The sequence below is a fragment of the Cuculus canorus genome, chromosome 5, assembly GCF_017976375.1.
Source record: "Cuculus canorus isolate bCucCan1 chromosome 5, bCucCan1.pri, whole genome shotgun sequence".
Classification (NCBI taxonomy): Eukaryota; Metazoa; Chordata; class Aves; order Cuculiformes; family Cuculidae; genus Cuculus; species Cuculus canorus.
This window is the reverse complement of record NC_071405.1, coordinates 45,884,893-45,904,762: the sequence shown is the minus strand read 5'-3', so window position 1 is coordinate 45,904,762 and position 19,870 is coordinate 45,884,893. Positions and strand designations below refer to the sequence as shown.

Sequence of the window (19,870 nt, the reverse complement as noted above, 5' to 3'; positions counted from 1 at the left end):
GGAGTAATCTGTCAGTTGCAATTTGCAAAATTAATAAAGTAATTAAAGGCACAAGTTGTTTATAACTAGCAGTCTCCTTTCTCTTCTACTGTAGCAGCCAGCAAACTGTCTTTTTGTTTACAATTTTGGGGACTAATACCATGATTTAAACGCTTCAAAAGCAAAGCATTAATTGAAATGCTGACATGTATCTTCGTAATAACTGTTAGTATTTCAATCAGTCCTGTTTCAGGTCAAGAAATATTTCAGCAAAATAGGGAGAAGCAGCAACTTCCTCAACAGTTGCAAATTGGGGAAAAAATAACAAGCTGACTAGTGGCCTAGTCCTGGTGCTCTGCATGCTAAAAAGCATCCACTCAAGTATCAGATTGTCAATGACTCTTTACACTGTGCCACAACTTCTTAATTTCAAATTGATTGAACTCATAAAGGTCTTTTACTAAAGTCTGTATTGAGTTTGCCTGCTTAAGACGCAGCTGTAGAGAGACAGTACTGTTGCTGCTACCCCATGGTAAATGCTTTCCCCCTCTGCTTGTCCTCCTCCTAGGATGGGTTGTTCTGATTCAAGAGTCCTCCCAGGGCTCGCTGGCCCCAAAGCAAGAGACCTTGACCTTGTCCTGCCCTGAAATTTCCTGTTACCTTTATTTTGAACAAAGCCAGGCTAACTAGAGTTCTTCCACGAATAAGAGGAACTCGTGCTGAATAGGGAATTCAGGGCTCAGATCCGATTTCCATTTTTATTCTGTTTCTTGCTTCCGTTTGCCAGGAAGGAGAAGTTTGTTCTGCATCCTAATGAATTGTCTAATCCAACCGACTAAGCTGTTTAAACTCCTTTCTGTCGCTTTTGATGTTGCTAGGGCTGACCTTACTATATTGCACGAGGCCTCTAAACGTAGCTTCCAGGCCCTTCCCAACTGCTGATATAATCCGCTTCCATCCTTCTTGGTTCCATACAACTGTGACTTGGGCTGGTTCTTAGGGATGCCCTCACCCTTAATGGAGTGATATTTAAGATTGGGAGAAAGCACTAACACTGTCCCACCCCTTGCCTTTTTCTGCTATGGTACAATGAGCCCAGCTGTCAGTACTTGGCATAAGCTATGCAGAATTTTAATCCCAGCAGAGTCTAGGATGACTGAAGAAAAGTTTCTGGACATTAAACCTGGTTTAATTAAACCATGGACATGGAATGCATAGTCTTCTAAGGAGGTTCTAACTCTTGGAGGTTTTGTTAAACGTTGTTAGAAAGATTCTCAGTAATAGATTTCAAGGAGTGCCTTAATCACTGTCTATAATCTATAATCACTGTCATTTGCAGCCCATGTATGTTAGACCATGCCTGTGCTGCATGATTACAGTAGAGAACTTCAGGTATAACTAAATACCCCTGAGTCCTTCCTACACACTGTAGCCTGGAAATCAGTCCTGTTCCAGTTAGGGAAAATGTTCCAAAAGGAAATATGACTCCTAGTTTCCCTACTCTAGCCTTGCCATTGTGGTTTGGGTGGGGTTTTTTGTTTGTTTGCTGGATTTTGCTTATTTTATCAAGTGGGAAATAGATTCTTAAAGCTTTTCTAAAGGGATAGAGTTCTTCCCCACTTGTTTCAGGGTGGCTTTTTTGGTGGCTGTATCAAAGAACTGAGATTAATGCCATGCTTTCTCCATCACATTCCTCCCTATGGGCTTATGTGTGTATGGTGAGAAATAAGAACCCAGATCCTCTGTGGCCAAAACACATACATACCTGGAGCTGTTGAGGTATAGAGGCTAGTGGCCTTTTTTCACTATCACAGTCCAAGGGTTCACTTGCCTTCAGACTCACACACTAGCAAAGACCTTTAACTGGAATGTGGCAGTTCTCAGGTTTTGCCTAGTCATTAGGGATTACAGGCTAAAGCTGAAGCCAGCACCACCCTTTAGCCTGTCACAGCAACCTTCTAGTGTGAACACAGGCAGGATACTTTCAGAGGTGGCTTGCTCTCCAGTACTTTCCTGGGACTCACTCTGAGAGGCAATGTAGTATTGCTGTTTGTGTCCTGAGCACTATTACTTGGTCAAACTGCTTTTCATGGGCAAAACTGTTCAGAAGGACGGTTAATTCAGACAGGATAAGATAATCCTGCAGTGAAGACAGCCAGTACAGTCATTCAGGGAACTTTATTGAACCAAATGTCTCTGCAAAGCCAGGTAAGATAATAGTATTGTAGTCCTCAGAGAGGTTTTTGATAAGTGACCTTCAGAGTTCAGTTCTGGTGGGATAATGCCCTCTTTTTCTCCTGAGCTTATCAAAAGAATATTGTGATGCTGGCTACACTTTGCTACAATGTTATCCTTGTTGCCCTGTACTGCCCCACTGTATACTGCTTTCCAGGAGAATAATGTATTTATGAGGCAAGATCTCTATTGTTTAGTGCCTAGTGCATGAATTTGAAGGGCTTGGCTTGAGATGGAGGTAAAGATTTCTGCTCCCAGTTTTCACCTCAGTATGTTTCCTGGAGGTTACTCCCATGGTTGGAAAGATGCTGGAACTGTTCATACAGTAACTGCAAAGCCACCAAACATTATGTTTAGTGCTTTAAGATAACCTAACATCAGTTTTGTTTTATTAATTCACTGAGCGATAAACTAAAGCTGTTCAGCTCCTGTTACACAAACAGTCAAGATGTCCCATAGGAGGACAGAAACACCTAAGAAAAGACTGATGTTAATGGCTGAGGTTGGCATTTGCTACAAATATATCAAGCAATTACTAACCAACTGCTGCTTGTGAGTCAGCCTGCAGAAGACTGGTCCCTAGGACTGCTCTTTCCATCAGCTCTGCCAATACAACTGTTGGATTGGGCTAGTCTTTAGGAGGAAGTTGCTCATACCATTTAGTAGCGTTTGATGTCCTAATATTTTTATAGTGTTATGAAATTCCAGTGACTAAGTGTAGATGACAGCAAGGCTGAAAGAGGCAGGACATCTGCTTTATTGACAAGTCCTCTTGTCCCCTTGTTAGTTTTTCAGTATTTATTAACTAGCCAGTTTGAAACATTTCTGGTAAAAGAACGTGGTATTCTGCCCAGGGCATAGCCTGAGGCATTGCTATCATTTAAATAAATCAGAAATTATCTCATTAACACAATACATCTAAGGATAGGCCTGCCATGGGAAAATAGGTGTATTTTAAACCACATTAAATGGATTCATAGACAATCTCCACTTGCCCAAACCCAAACCAATTCTGAGCTTTTTCCTCAGTCTGCTAACATGCCTTAGAGGTAAAACCATCCACAGGATTCTCTCTGGTATGATTTGCCATGTGGAAGGATTAATCAGGGTTGCAGGAAGGCAGGTTCGACGAAGCTATATTCCAGGTATTCTTGCCACACTGGATAGGACAAAGATACTTTTTAATGTCATTTCATCACTGAATCATTAAGGAGTGTAAGTCTTCATGATGAGTATGCTCTAATGTGTGGCATAAATCAGCTCTTCAGCACAGAATAACTGCATTCAGGCCAAAAAAACCGGTCTGCATCACTGGCACACCTTAGCCTCACCCCCAACGTTTGCAAAGGTCACAGACAACAGGTGGCTGGTATACAGTTATAAGTTGCTGACAGTGATGTTCTCTGCCTCCTAGCTGAGGAGGTGGTCGTGTATGTTTTGGTTTCTTTGGAGCTAGAAGACATGAGAAAAGGGCTTAGAGTACAGTACAGGTCTGGGGTCTCTGCCTCTAACCACTCCTTGTCCTCTCTGAAGACTGCTGATACATTGTTTGTAGCTTCTGGAGTGCAAGCATGCAGACTGCAAGTTCTTTGGAGTAACCTTAAAACTGCTTTGAAAGTTTGCTGGAATAGCCAGCATGCTTAAATGCTGAGAGTTATGTTCTTTTCCCCGCAAAGTTGATTCAAAGGCTTCATTCCTGCTTGAGGATCTTACAGACTTCCCCTTGTTGTGCTCCTGGGCATGATCTCACTGTTTTGCACCGCTGTTAGCAGTTGATAGAGGACACTGCTGAGGCAGAATGGCCCCAGTAGTAGGAAACACAAACGACCAGGCAATGTCCCCGTAGCTGTTCCTCATGGCTCCCATACTCCTCTTTGGTTTCTTCAAGTGATCAGGAACTGCATTTCATAGCCAACCAAACTGCCCTGCTACTTCCTTAGTACCCTCTTGCTTTTAGTTCCCTTCTTTTTCTTTTCCCATAAAGTCTCATCTCAACACTTGGTAATTTCCATCTCTTTTTCTTAAATAGGCAATGCCAGATATTCCTATCTTTATAAAACTATCCATCTTAGATCCCTGCTGAAGGCTGAATAAACCATTTTGTCAAATGCTAGAGTGAATTTACATAATTAACTGATGTTTTCCTGTTACAGGTAATGCACATTCTCAAACATTGTTTCAAAGCAGTATTTCTTTCTTTAGAGTGTCTTTCTCATTCAGCATTGCCTGGGCTTGTCTATGTTTAGCTGGAGAACTGACATGCCCCAAATGAAACACTTAAAGATTATTTACTCCCCTTTGGTATAATAATGTGCATATCAGCTTCTCTGTTCCCTTGCAATCTTCCAACTGAGCAGAGTGTGCTCTCCTTTGCAGTATGATATTGTTATGGTTTTCAAGGGACACATTGAGGAACTTATTTAAATATTAGTTCTTGCCACTAATGGAGAAAATGAATCCTGAGGATCATTAGGATTTCACTCACTCCAATATCCCATGCACAGACAGGTCAAGTTGTATAATTAAATAGGCCATCCAAGTACCGGAAAGGTCATATCCAGATACACAGCTTTCTGAGAACTGAAAACAATGCTGATAAAGATTAAGTGTCTAATTGTAAGCAACAACCTCCAAATTTCTTCCGGATGAATAAATTACAGTGGATGATCCAAGCATATTTTCACATGGATACCGTCTCATCCGTAGAAGCCAGGAGCTGGCAAACATTAGGGATGAGTTCCAATTGGCTGGAAGGGAATGAAAAGATTTGGATTTCAGTAGGGATTACATCATAGTTTTGTATAATTATTCCTAGCTGTGGAACCACTAAAAAAGCAAATAGGCCCAGAAAGCAGGACTGGAAATCTACTATCTCTGGTACCTGGAGTTTGCTGATCAGCTGCTCTTGTTATTATTTCCTTTGACATTTCCAGGATTAATGTGAGGACTGGCAAAATGCAACGAGAAGGGGAGATTTGAACTTCCAGGACTCTTTCATGGGGGATTAATTAAGGCCAAAAAAATCTTTGTGGTGAATTACCTGTCCCAGCATTTCTGCATGAGCTGTGGCTTGAGCTGGGCATGGAGCTTGGAGGACATGTCCTGAGGCTTCACAGGAGGCACAAACGAGGGTGGGAGGTTTTCTCCCTTTTGAAACACAAGTGAGTAAGGGCAGAGATAGTTTATCCAAAATCCTCCCTTTGTAGCAACCTGAATGGAAGCTACTGCAATATGGGGAGGGGCATTTTGGGGCAATAACCCTTCTTAATCCTCCAGGACTTGTATTTGATACAGAAGACTGGTTCCTAAGTGATATTTAGGCATCTATTTTCTCTTTCAGCTGCTGAAATTACTATGACATGGGCACCTTTGTTAGTATATTACCCTAGCTGGCTAAAGTGCCTGTGATAACGCAGAAGTTAGAGGTACCTCTGAGATGCTGGTTTAGAGCCTCACCCACTCATTGCTTATTCTGTGGTAGTTGGCATGACCAAACAGAGTGGTGCTGCTTGAATGTGTGGCTGTAGCTGTTCAAAGCATCCTCGTTCTTCGAGATCCAAGAGTCTCCTTATTCCAGAAAACACTGCCGTCACTGTGAACACCTTTTTATCACAATGATTTGGTTTTCTTGCTCTTTCCTGTACAGGATCTGCTGCAGTGTTTGCATGTATTTGTTCTCTGCTTTGAGAGTCTTGCTTTAAAAAAACCCACAATTTTAAACACAAACATTAGCAGTCTTCACTTTCCTTGTTCACTCCCTTCTATTTTCTGTTTGTAAAAGTTGCAACCGCACTTTTTTTCACCTAAAAGGCAAGCCTGTTAGCTCCAAAACGTTCTGAGGAGCAACAAAAAAGGCAAGTAATCACGCTACACATCACCAGCTCCCTCAGACATGGCCCATGTAAACACATACCACTGTTTCCTTCAGAGAGTCCTGGCTAAGACCACTTGTCCTCCGAAGTGGCTGTTCCAAAGAGTCTGTTCCTGCTGTGCGGATGAATGATGATCTGATAGCAAAGCTAAAGCCATCAAGCCCCTCCAGCTCTCATTCACATCCAGCTCTTGCTGGGAACTGGAGGAGAACATCTGGGCTGCTTGTCAGTCAGCATGTTCCTAGTCAGCAGAAGTCTCCTGTATAGAAGTGGGAAGTTCAGGGAGGTGGTGACAAGAAGGTTAATGTCCTTCTGGTGGATCTCACAGTGTTTACCAGTATTTATTCAGGAGAGCTTGAGATAAAAGTTGATCTTGAGAGTGGCATCACAAGACACTAGACTCTAAATACCATCACTATGGATTGAGCTCCTTGTAGGAACAAAGCTGTGCCAAAACGATTGCAGGTGTCAGCAATGTCACAGAGAGAAGGACATTCCCACCACAATTTACACAGCTTGCTCTATGAGGTGCCGCAGGATCTTATGAATCCGATGTTGCTATCAGCAGACTTATAACGTGCCTATGATCCCAGCATGCAGAGAACCTTGAAGGCAGGCAGGAGACAAGGAAGAGCACTGGGACTCCTAAAGCAGAAGTCTGGAGTCAGGGCTTCTGCCTTCACAGTGTGTGTAACCTAATACATCAAGGTTTGACAAAGGACTGTGCATAGCCACACTGCCTCAGGCTGGAAGGATGTCCTGATGACTCCCAGTGTTGGCAGGCTATTTTGTCAGATCATTCACGAAACTCATATAGTTGCTTGTAAGCCCCATTCACTGCTTGCTAGAATGAACACAAAAGCAGTTCTTTTGAGCACTCTGAACCATAGCCTCCAGAAATCCCTCACTTCATTCCCTTCTTGAGGACACAGCCATTCCAAAAATGTTTTGACAGCTGATGTCCTTCTGCTTTTGGCTGAAGACAGTCTCCATGGGCTTATGTGTTACGCATTAACTGTCTCTGGGCTGCTATGCCAAGCTACAGAAGGATGATGTCTCAGGAGACTCATCTGATCCTCCGTCAGGCCAGTTCTTTTCTGCCAGCAAACTTCGTGACAACTTGGGGCATCCTCACCTTGTATATGCACACTGGGGAGAGAAGAGATAAGCATAGGAGTAAATGGTATCCGAGATTTATATGGACTGACAGCTCACAGGCCAAGATTAGGAAATAAGCTCTGTTATGAGTGAAGACAAGAAATTCTGTAAGTCTGAACTCAGAAAAGCACTTCACTCATGGGGCTTTGCAAAGGCATCACAATACCCAATAGTAACTGTAGGCTATTCATGGCTGGTTCCTTCCTTAACTTTTGTGCTTTGAGTTCAGGCACGCTCGTCCTATGTGGCTCCATCACCTTTGTGCAAGACACTGCTACTGAGTATATTGTGTGGATTATGTAATGGCATAATTATTTATTTCTGATTTCTGCACAAAGCTGGGTCAGTTTAAATGTAAACTTAGGAATATCAGGAGATGACAGGACTGTTCCTTGCTTTGCCACTCATTCACGGTTTGCTTTCGGGTAAATCACTTAATATCTTCATGCTGTAACTTTCCCAGCAGCAAAATGAAGACAGACACTAATTTTACAAAAAAACTTTGGAAATACAGCAATTGTAAGCTTTAAGAATGTTATATATTGATACTCAGATAGTCATGTAATCCGACTTGCCCTCAAAATAAAAGTTAAACCAAGAAAAAGAATTTGATCAAATCAGAGACTTGCAGGCCAAAAGTCGAACCTGATGGGATTTACCACTATTGACTTCAGCAGGCTTGGCCATAGACAGCGACTGCAAATATCAGTGAGCTGCATGAAATATATGTAGGTAGTGCTGGCTGACAGTTTTCTGTTAGAATGGTTCCATAGCAGCAAATTTTCAAAGAAATTTATATTTTCTGCTGGATTTTCTTTAATTATTATTTTCTTAATTAGGGAGAAAAAATAAATCACTTCCATATACTCTGCATGTTATACTCCCTCCAGCAATAGCATCTTGCAGCTGTGATTTCTGGGACGTGAAGGTTCTATGGCTCCAGAGCACCTACCAGCCACTGTCATGGAGCCAAGATACCCCAAAGCTCAGGATCCAAAATCCTGATGCTGAGGTTCCCTGTGCAGCACTTCTCTGGCTCAGGGGTTGTTGTGGCTTTTAGCAGCATGCTGGGTTGTGATAATGTTTACTAGGAAAGAATGTCATTTAGGGTTTCTTCTAACAAAATGTCCTCTTTCTAAGGATAGTTATTTAAATTTCTTCAGTTTCAGTCTCCATCAGGCTTTCTCTGACAGTCATTAGGCTGGTTTAGCTAGGACAGTGGCACCAGGTGTCTCAAAGTGAATCCATAGCTCTCCCTTTCACTGCAGAAGACATATGCAGAATTCATAACAGCAGAAGCTGCTCTGCTCCCCTACTTATTACCAAGTGCAGTTTCTCTGGACACTTTCAGTGTTTGCCCTCCACTGAGCATGCCATGACGCTTTATATGAAAGCAGTATTACAAGTACATAGGAAATGTTCCCCAGAACCACTACTAGATAGCCAAAATGTGCTACATACATTAGCACGGGTCAGCCTGAAAGCCAAACTCTGTCTTGGGAATATTCAAAAAGATTAATTTATTTAGCAGTAGCAGCATTAAAAAAATCCTGTAAGCAAATCAAGAACAAAACTCCATACAATTACAAGCTCTTGCACCTAGTATTTCAAAGGAACAAGAGTGGAAATGCAAACCTTTTATTAGTGCCAGCAATGAGAAATGAGATTTATTTCAGGCATGCAATACATTATTGAAAGGCTATATAGGATCTAGAGATAATGTATGATATGTGTGAAGGGCTATATATTATTTAATGAGGAAGTGGGTGAGAAGGCGGCAAGAAAAAGATGGAATTAATTTAATGACGGGTCCCTGGAACAAAAGCAAAAGATTATTCCATCAGGGAGGATTTGCAGGACATTGAAAAGAGAAAAGTGTAGCTCAAGAGATCACCTAATTTGTCTCACTGGTTATAAAATGCGCATGAAAAATATTTCTAAATGGCAGATAGTTCAAATTTGAGGAATGTCTCTTACATATAATTTAAAAGGGAGAGTGAATTGTGCTGTTATTATTAATAATGGAACATTTTACTTAAAAATGCAGGAACTTGCTGTTCCTCTAGTTTTCCTCAGAAAATTGTCTGTGAACTGTGGAGTCATTTTAATGTTTCATATGGGACAGAAATATTGTTTTCTTTTTTCCAAGACACCAAAGTAAGAGCCAAGAAGGGTAATAAGTTTTCTCAGGAATCTGTGAGTGTGTTATATAGACACTTGAGGCAGCTCTGGTTTTTATTCTGTAACAACTGGGCTGTCACAAGGAGCATTTCTGCCAGAGGTGCCTGTAGCTACCTTTGTCTTATACCTTCCTGCTTTGCTGTCTTATGAACTGTACAGAGCTGTGTTAGGCCAAAACTCTCCTCAGACCCTGAAGTGACAAGGGTTACCTATATACCTGTATGGATTAATTGTGGAACTTCACAGGAACAACGTTGGGTACCAATATATGGAAAACTTTAAACAAAATCTCTCAACTTGTAGTGGTCTTGCTAGTGCTGCCCTGTTCTCTCCAAAGTCTGTTCCAGGTTTTTTTTTTAGCTGGAGTTTCAGTTTTTGAATTATGAGACTCATATAATTTCCACTTACATGCTGCTATGCCTTTCAAACATTTGTCAAGGAGACTTTCATAGAGTATTTCTTGAGTAAAAATTCTCCTGTTCTTAATTTTATCCTGCCTGAATATACCTCTTTGTCTTCGTTTAAATATTTTACTGTATCCTTTCTGGTTTTAGCTTTTAGATTATCAGCTTTTGCATGACCGGAGTGGTCATTCTTGGCTCTTAGTCACTCTCAAGATTATACTTCCCCAACATTAGTTTTACTTCTCCATGAAATGTCTCCAGTTTTCCAATTTTCTATATATAAAATCATCGGAATCTGTATAGATGTTACTCTCATGGAGTCTCTGAGTTGCTCAGACTATTTTTTTTGCATACCTTGAATGGATGTCTTTCACATCTGGCTGTCTATTACCATCTCATGGTAGAATTTTGCAGCTACCTAGTCCATTTTCTGGGTTCCTGGTGGCTTTGGTCTTCTGTTTCTGGAGAGACCAAGCACCGCAACCTGAAATTCTGACACTCTTAGTTCCATTTTAGCAGGGAACTAAACGCAATTAGAATTTTAAGTAAGTATTAATTATAATGAGTACATTTCATAGATAATTCTGTCTGAAGCTCTCTAGTCTTTTGCTTCTTCCTCTATCTGCTTTGCAAAGTGCACTGCACTGAGAGAAATAGTGAAGTATTTACCTTGTGAAAAGCTGGACAGTCACTGGTATTCAGAGGACATTGCAGTAACAATAGCAAAATGTTGATAAAGCCTTTAAGTGGAATAAAAGTTATGGATGCTTGTTCTTTCTTTAACCACTGCTGTGTCAGTGAGAAAGTCCTCCTGTGTGTTATCAAGACAGGTTTTCCTACTCTTTCCTCTCTCATTTTGCTATGGACACAGCACAAATGACACATCTAAGATACCTTAAATGTACGAAGTACAAGAGTCACGGAGTAGTAGGAATCAATTATTTCCTGTGGAGCAGGACAGTCTAACTAGTGGCTTAGGAGTGGTTCAAGCCCATGGGAGTACTCCTGACCAGCCCACCACCTGCTTCCCAAGGAAGTGCTGTACAGCCCCATCTCTGCTGTAGCGGTCAGGCTAGACCAGGCACAGGTGTAGCTGGGTATGGTACAAGATGGGGATGGGGATGGCTGTGGGTAGGTGAGGTTTGTGAGTGGGATCCAGCCCATGTGACTGTGAAAGATGAACAATGCAGAGAAGGAGGACTGATATTCAAAAATACTCAGTAGATGGCAGGATCAGGCCCATCTGGCCTAGGTGAGGGAATATGAATATCAAATATCATAGAGAGCTTAGAAACAAAAGAGAATTAGGTCAGCTCAGGTGGTTGGATTTTATGGCTAGTGTGCATACCCAGGGGGTAAGGGAAGAGTAAGGTATGAATGACATTTACAGAATGTTCTTTTCCTTTCTTTTTGACTTCTGAGAAATGTCTGTTGGAGAGTTGGGTATAGTCTTACACCAGGAGAGAATGTTGAAAGACTTCAATAAACTATCTCAGACAAAGGAGGCTGTCCTAAAATTCAATGAAATATACTGTACATTCTGAAAGATGTAAGAATCGGTCAAATTCACAGTCTTGATGGGAAGCTATCCACGAGAAAATAAGAGAGACTTGGATGAAGCATACAAGGGTAGGATTCCCTTCACATTAACTGTTTGAAACTCCATTGCCTGAAGTGTTCACAAGTAAAGGCAAAATGTGCAGAAGAGCTGCCTGAAACATAGTAGTCAAAATGGAGGGGAAAAAAGCTACAGAGTTCAAACCGAAGTAGTAGAAGCAGGTACTAGAGTAACTGTATGTGACTTTCAGGCTAGATAATACACCTGAAAACAGAAAGCTCAGCTGTGGTAGTGAGATGTGGGGAACATCTCAAGATTCAAAATACATTTAATTTGTAGAGAGAAAGAATGAACGTACAAAATGATCCAAAGAAAAAAATAAAATGAGTGATTGTGCCTTCAGTGACAAAGTTTAAAGAATAGGACAGAGGGAAGATCCTGTGTTGCAAGAAAACAGTCAACTCCTGGGTGGAAAACTGGCTGGATGGCCGGGCCTGAAGAGTTGTGTTAAATGGAGTTAACTCCAGCTGGAAGCTGGTCACAAGTGATGTCCCTCAGGGCTCAGTGCTGGGTCCAGTCCTGTTCAGTATCTTTATCAATGACCTGGATGAAGGCATTGAGTGCACACTCAGCAAGTTTGCAGATGACACTAAGCTGGGAGGAAGTGTCAATCTGCTTGAGGGTAGGAAGGCTCTCCAAAGGGTTCTGAACAGGCTGGACTGATGGGCTGAGACCAGGGGCATGCTGGGTCGTGCACTTGGGGCACAACAACCCTGTGCACTGCTGCAGACTAGGGGAAGAGTGGCTAGGAAGCTGCCTGGAGGAGAAGGACCTAGGGGTGTTGATTGACAGCTGACTGGACATGAGCCAGCAGTGTGCCCAGGTGGCCAAGAAAGCCAATGGCATCTTGGCTTGTATCAGAAATGGCGTGGCCAGCAGGTCCAGGGAGGTTATTCTGCCCCTGTACTCGGCACTGGTGAGACCACACCTTGAATACTGTGTTCAGTTCTGGGCCCCTTGCTACAAGAAAGATGTTGAGACTCTGGAGTGTGTCCAGAGAAGAGCAACAAAGCTGGTGAAGGGACTGGACAACAAGTCTTATGAGGAGCAGCCAAGGGAACTGGGATTGTTTAGCCTTGAGAAGAGGAGGCTGAGGGGAGACCTTATTGCTCTCTACAACTACCTGAAAGGAGGTTGTGGAGCGGAGGGAGCTGGCCTCTTCTCCCAAGTGACAGGTGATAGGACAAGGGAGAATGGCCTTAAGCTACATCAGGGGAGGTTCAGACCCGATATCAGGAAAAGATTTTTCACAGGAAGAGTCATTGGGCACTGACACAGGCTGCTAAGGGAGGTGGTTGAGTCACCATCTCTGGAGGTATTTAAAAGATGGGTAGATGAGATGCTCATGGACATGGTTTACTGGCAGATAGGATTGGTTGGACTCGATGATCCAAGAGGTCTTTTCCAACCTGGTAATTCTAAGATTCTATGATAAAGGCTTAGGTGAGAGAAGGGATGGGTCTATTAACAATACTTAGCTGTTTTGTCATCAGAGAAACCCCGTGGTGACTCTGTGACACAAGAGGCTATCAGCTAATGCTTATAACATCTCTATGAGGAAAAGGTGCTCTCATTTGTTACATACAGCAGATGAAGCAACTTACCCATGGCCACAGTTTTATAGCTATGATTAGATCTCATGACCTTATGCTTCCATATCCTCTACTCCAGGCCATAGTTCCAGTACTAAATTAATCTGTGCATGAAACACTGAATTTATATCATAAATAAAACCAGAGTTGTTCTGCCTAGGTCACAGTGGCACAGAGAATCTAAAGAAAGTCTGTCAACCAGAGCGAATCAAAATCACTACAAACTCTATCACTGAGGAGAACAAACAAGAACAAATGCTTATAGATTGTGCAAGAAAAAGTAAGTGTACCTTGGTGACATTTTTTCCAGGATGGACCTAGAACACAAAAGCACTAAAACATTTGTTCTGCAGAACTGAACTGGAACACAAGCTAAATAGAAAGCCTGTATTTAAGATAAAATAGAGAACTTTGAGTGCTGCACAGATGTTTCTAATCATCTTTTCTCATTTAACAAGCTGAGTGTGACTTTACATTGAAAGAAAGAAATTTAAATGTAGTGAAATGAATTGCTGTTCAGAGAAAGATATAGAGGGATTGACTGAGAATAGAAAGATCATGACTGGAAATACAAGTGTTCTGAGAATTTAAAACACCTAGAAAATCTGTGTTTCCATTACTTCCCTTTCATTTTTGTATGTTTTTCTGCACATATGCATATACACACATATGCACCTGTATATGCATGTTTGCCTATATTTCACATGAGAAACATTAAGGGCTAGGAATGAATTTTGTTGAATTTTTATCATTATTCTTTTGCTAAAGATGACACTGATGCATAACACTTGCAGCCAAGAGGAAATGTTGAGCTCCTGTAACTGGATGTGTTTTGACTTGGAGCAGTGATTTGGGCCCTTCTTTAATGCTTAAGTGGTTTCCTTTCCAATACTTGTGCTTATTAGTGCAGAAATGTTTCTGCCAACTTACTGTTTGATGCTTGTAGAAGTCCATCAAATGAGGGGAATTTCTGTGAAGCCTTGTTTTCGTAAATGCTGCTGGTTTAGGACTGTTACTTAAGAATGGCTTCCTTATATGCATAATTGAATGGTCCACAATCCATATAAAGAGATGCATTCATGTATGTACTATGTAGGGATTACAGAGCTGAGGCCTTAGAAAAGTTTCTGCTCTGGAAATGTAAGGATAAAAATTTGGCTGTAGGTTAGTAAGCAACTAGCTATGAGGCAAACCAGAAAAAGTCAATTTCTAAAAGCATAAAATGCAAATAATCTCTAGCATTCATCTACCTATCTTCAGTGGAGTACTACAGCTCCCAGGTAAAAAAATAATATGCATATCTAAATCTTGTCCTGAATCCTTTCCTGTGCGGTTTTCCACAATGAATGGCCAGGCAAAGTCAGAGACACACAGAGATATGTATAACTGTGTAAATGCTAAAACTTGTCTTTCCTACATTGTTTTAATTTCTACATACAGAAATACATACATATAATTTCTGCATAAAGAAAGTTGGTCTTAAAAAGTGACTTGGAGAAGATGAATAGGGCATGGACAGAGAAAATAAAACATCAAATGAAATTATCAGGTGGCAGGCTGGAAACTAGACCAAAGGTGGCAATATATTTTTCACACAACACTTAAGTCTGTGGAACTTACTGCCACAGGATATTGTGGACACCATATATGTAGCTGAGTTTAGAAAATATTCAGTCAAATTAGTGTTAAAAAAAAAAATCACCAGGGTATGTTATTCCAAAAATACCATTGTTATTCAGGTAGCACTTGAGCCCCAGATTGCTGAATACTGCCAGAATATGCCAGAGAAGTATCCTATATGCTTGCTCTGTTTTTATCCTACTGCCATCAAATCTACTGTTTAACACGGTTGAAGACAGATTTCTGCGCTGGATAGACCTTTGTTCTGTTTTAGTATGGCTGGTTTGATGCTCTCAGAGAATTCTTGCTTAGGATGTTTAATCTAATATTTACGACTTGCAGTAGCTAAATAGACCATTGTCTGTAAGTATTTTCCCAACTAAGTAAATCCTGGGAAAAGGGTAAACATCACATTTTGGTAAATATCAAAGTTCCTTTTTAATGTCATTATGATGTTAGATATACACAAATAATGATGCTTTAATATTTCAGTGAGGTTATATTTCATATAAGACTTATAGGAATATATTTTTTTCCTTAACTTAGCATGGCAGTTCATTCAAAACCCCTGTTTAGATGGAAAGTTTTTCAAGTACTAATACTTCGAGCAAATGAGCCCTAATGATACAAACACTTACGCACACGATCACTTCACACTTCTGAGTAATCCCATTGAACTGAAAGGATCTAGATGTGTTTTGAAAAGCGGTGCATATAAGTGTGTGTAGAACTGACATCTAACAAACAAAGTTCTAAAGATCGGCATAGAGCTATCTTGTAATTTTGACTCCTGTGCTCATTTTGATTGGTTTTTCAGTGTTCTAAATAAAGAATCATCCTAACACAGTCCTGTTTTTGTAATAAAGTGGATTTTTTTGAAATATCTGAACTGTCAGTGGTGATGTGTAGGACTCCAGGTGCTCCTGCTCATGGTATTGTGGAAGGAGATGACATTAAGTACGGGGCCCAGGTTTACTTCAAGTGCAACGCAGGTTACAGTTTAAAAGGCAGCCGTGTTGCCTACTGTCAGCTTGATGGGATTTGGTCAGCACATCATCCTGAATGTGGTAAGGTCACTTTACGTTTTGATTCTTATCAAATGTTGCAGCCAATGTATTCAGATGAAACTAGACTATTCAAATCTCACTTGAAATTTTGTAGATATGTGGCTTAATGTGTTGTTCTTTTGCTTTCCTGTCTTTAAAAAGCAGTAGGGATTCTTATTTTACTGCAAGACTTGGTCTGACTAAAAGTCTAACTAAAACATGGAATAAAGGTCTCACTGAAACATTGAAAGACTGAAAAATATGTAAAAAAAAAAAAAACAAAACACTTTAGGCATACATCCTTCTTACACAGAGACTGAAAATGTCCAGGACTAAAACCAAGTGAGGGACATTGTGCAACAATGAATTACTACTTCCATTACTATGTACCTCTGATACCTTCTCTGCAGAAGACTAGAGCACTCTGTGGACATGACTAGCGGCTTGCTGCCTGAAGACTAGACTCTTATTTCAACATAATTCCCATCCTAGTGAAAAACTGCTAAAAGAGAAACTTCCATTCATTCTGGCTGTGCAAGCTGGTGTGCCTGCCATTCACACTAATTCAGCTGTGGAATTCCAAGGCCCTTTTTTTCAGCAGAAGAGAATTTCAATTTTATTTTAATTGTTCTGTATTGCACAATTTTATTTCCATATTCCAGAATAAATATCGATTGGAAAAGTGCTTTTACAGGTGTGTTATGGCAAAAAATGAAAATTTGGAGGGGATTGTTGTGACACAGCTGTATATAAGTTCATCTTAAGAGCAAGCAATAGGCATTCTTCTGTCTAGAGAGAACATCTGCAGTTGGAATAAATGTAATAGAAGAACTGTGCTTAAGTCCCTGCTGCATGATCTCCTTGGCTAAAGATCTATTGAAAGATCTGTCTCTAGACTTGGCTGTTACTGAAATGCTAGGTAGTGTGATTTGGGTCTCTCCTTCCCAGCTGTTTTCTTTTTTTTCCCTTCAAACCATCAATAAAGTCATTACCTTGAGCTTAGGGAAGAAGAGAACTACTGCTTGAGTTTCTGATAGGCATAGGATGAAATAACAGAAGGTCTTCATTGACTTATTTGGTCAAGCTTAGGTACATTTGGAAACATGCACTCGGCTCATCAGATGATGCCTCTAGATGAGGTAGATGAGGTATCGGAGCAGAAAGCAACTGGCAAATAAAGTGATACTGTGGGTAATTCCTTGTAGATACGTGGCTTTAGCTGCTATCAAGTAATCAGTCACTTGCGGTTCACAAGTGAGAGGGCCTGTGAAATATGGAGGAGGAAAATGGAGTAAAATTAAAAGGAGACAGGGCTCTGCTTCTCCCTTTCTCATGGTTGAGAGGAAGCTCAGACATCTTGTTTACTGAATATGACTTGTGGGAAAGTATTTAAGTATATATATGACTTTCAGCACATGCTAAAATCTGATGTATTAAAGAAAGCACTGAAATATATGCTTAACTTGAATGATATACTTAATGTTAAGAGCATATGCTTTTCATTGAACTTATACTGTTGTGGTTAGCTATGTGCTTACATGCTTTGCTGAGCTGGGCTCTATCTGGTGATATGAAGATATGGGAACAGGACAGGGCTATACCTGTGCTTATTTCACAGGGATTTAAATAAATCTTTAAGTAAGTGCTTTCTTATATATTGGTGCTTTTGTGAAGTGAGGCTTAGCAGGCAGCCGAACCTGAAGCAATGACATGAGAGGTCATTTCTGGTCAATTGGTACGTCTCAGGCTTCTCAGCCCTCCATAAGCAGAGTAGAACCAACACTAACTGTCTCGCTCAGATATTCACTGGTTAATGTGCAGTGAGACATCAGACAGAGGAATTAAACAGAATTGCATGTTACTGTCAACCTGACAAGAAAAGTAAGATGAAATCCAAAGGAATATAAAGTACCTTTTCAGCTGCTAAATAGAAAGAGCACAGGTGTGAAAAGTATACAGAAAAGCATCACATAGGCCAAAATTTTAAGTTCATTGAGAGAAAAAAGCACAACAAATAAAAAGAAGGGGAGGAATATTGGGAAGGAGGAAGTAAAAGACAGACCCAAGCATGAGTAAGCTTTCCATATTAAATTTTTAGTATCAGTAAATATATGTATATTTGTATTTTCTCTTTCAGTTCCCATATTTCCCTGGATTATTACAATCTCTTTCACAGCACTAAGAAAACAAAACGCAACCAAATATAAAAGTAAAATTAAGTATTTTAGTTTTATTATCCAAGTCCAGTGAAGTATTGAACAGGAAAGGGAAAAGAATGCAAAGGGCCTGTTTCCTGCAAATAGTTTAAGTGAATCCTTTCATGCTCTTGAAACAGAACTGTTAATGTTAATGGGACTTTAACATCATGTAAAGTTAAGGTTCTTCAGAATTGTCAGCCACATTTTAAGGTCTTTTAACAGTTTGAGAATCTTACACTTTTAGTGAAGACAGAAAGAGTATGTTATAAACAGACATCTCTATTATAATTGCTTCCATAATATTTGATCTTTTTGAACACAGAGATCCCTGATGGGTCTTGAAAAGGCAAGGTTAATAAAATGTAGTCATGTGTGAATGAAATGCTAAGCAGTCTATTGGGTCAAAATAATGCTGTGAACTTGATACATGGTTACCATTTTTTTCCTCTATATTTAGTTCTAGATGAAAAAAACTGCTCAGATCCTGGTGGCCCACTCAATGGCTACAGAAGTGTAGTAGAAGACACTGGGCTTTTGAATGGACGCTATGCAAAAATTGGCACAGTCATTGCTTTCTTTTGTAACAACTCGTATGTTCTTAGTGGGAATGAACAGAGGACCTGCCAAGATGATGGAGAATGGTCAGGGAAGCAGCCAATCTGCATAAAAGGTAGTTAACATTCTTTTCTACCACAAATCACAAAAGTTGCTATGATTTTGCTGGAGTTTGTTTTATATCATTTACATTCACCAAGCAGTCATTGTTGATAAGAATAAGCCATCTGACTGACACCTGATACTGTTATCCGTAGCTTGCCAGCTCTATTGGCTGCTAAACTGCCAGAGAAGATGCCAGTGATTCCAGATGTTTGTCTTTCAACATGGAAAGGCATGTTCCCTGAGACCGTTATTACCCTCATTGTAGGATCAAAACCTGCTTAAGATCAAAGTCAAAGAATATCTGGAGGAAATTGAAATAGCAGGAAATAACTATCTCATCATAGCTGGTGTCATAAGGCCCAGCTCTTCTCTCACAGTCCTTTTAAGTCAATGGGAACAGTCATGAGTGTAAAAGGCCAAGCCCGTACATTGCAGCCTTGAAGGTTTGGTTCAGAAAACCACCTGAGGACATGCTTAAACTATCTTCATTCATCAAAACACTGAAACACATCTTTACATACTTTGCTAGAAAGGTAATTATTCTGTTGACCTGGAGCTACTATCAGTGTGTCTGAGACCCTGTATGGATAAATGCTGGGTAACTAGAAATTAATTTTTCCAAAGCAATTGTTTGACACATATTTTAGTGATTTTTTTTATAACTGAATTAATGATAATATAGGGAAATATGTCTGTCCTCTGAGGAATTTGCTTTATTCTGTTTGCTTTATTCTGATCATACACTTTTCCCTCAACTGTATGATCATCTGTGGAAAGCGTCTTTATTGATGATAATCATTTGTCGAAAGCAACTTTATTCATGTCAAGTTTGATAATGACATAAAGGTTAACATACATAGTAATCACAAAGAACTAAATATTGTCAAATCCCACAGAACACAACTGGTCTGGCATACGGGTAAGATCCTTTTCTTCCACTGTGTGTAGCAAGAAGGAGATCCTGGCAGAGTTATTTGAACTGATAAACCTGAATATTTATCCTGCTCTTAAATTAAATAAACTGAATATGAAAAATTAGAAATCCTGGATCTCCCTTCTGTCGTTTTGTGCATATTCAGATAATTCTGATGTGTTCCTTTGAATCAGTCTCCAACTCCTTCCAATGGATGCACAAGCAGACAGACTCTTAGCAGTCTGTAACATCCTGCAGCCTGTCTCTATATACCAACTCACTAGGATTAGCTGTGTGGCTACACAGATGGAAATGAAGTATTATTTATATAATTCCACTATTGCCAAGGTTTACTCAAATTCCAAACCATTAGCTGTAGTGGTGTAAATCTGGC

At 40.3% G+C, this 19,870-nt stretch overlaps 1 protein-coding gene across 4 annotated transcripts in view; it reads left to right on the top strand.

Moving 5' to 3' along the window:
- The window catches only part of PAMR1 (peptidase domain containing associated with muscle regeneration 1), a 53,864-nt gene that overhangs the window by 27,471 nt on the left and 6,523 nt on the right, over positions 1 to 19,870 (top strand). Inside the window, exons 8-10 of one of the 4 annotated variants that reach the window (XM_054068300.1) lie at positions 13,200 to 13,319; positions 15,526 to 15,726; positions 18,361 to 18,573. In XM_054068300.1, the coding sequence (XP_053924275.1) occupies positions 13,200 to 13,319; positions 15,526 to 15,726; positions 18,361 to 18,573 (534 nt within the window). The remainder of the gene's footprint in view (positions 1 to 13,199; positions 13,320 to 15,525; positions 15,727 to 18,360; positions 18,574 to 19,870) is intronic. The other 3 variants (XM_054068298.1, XM_054068299.1, XM_009571890.2) reach the window with 3 other exon arrangements.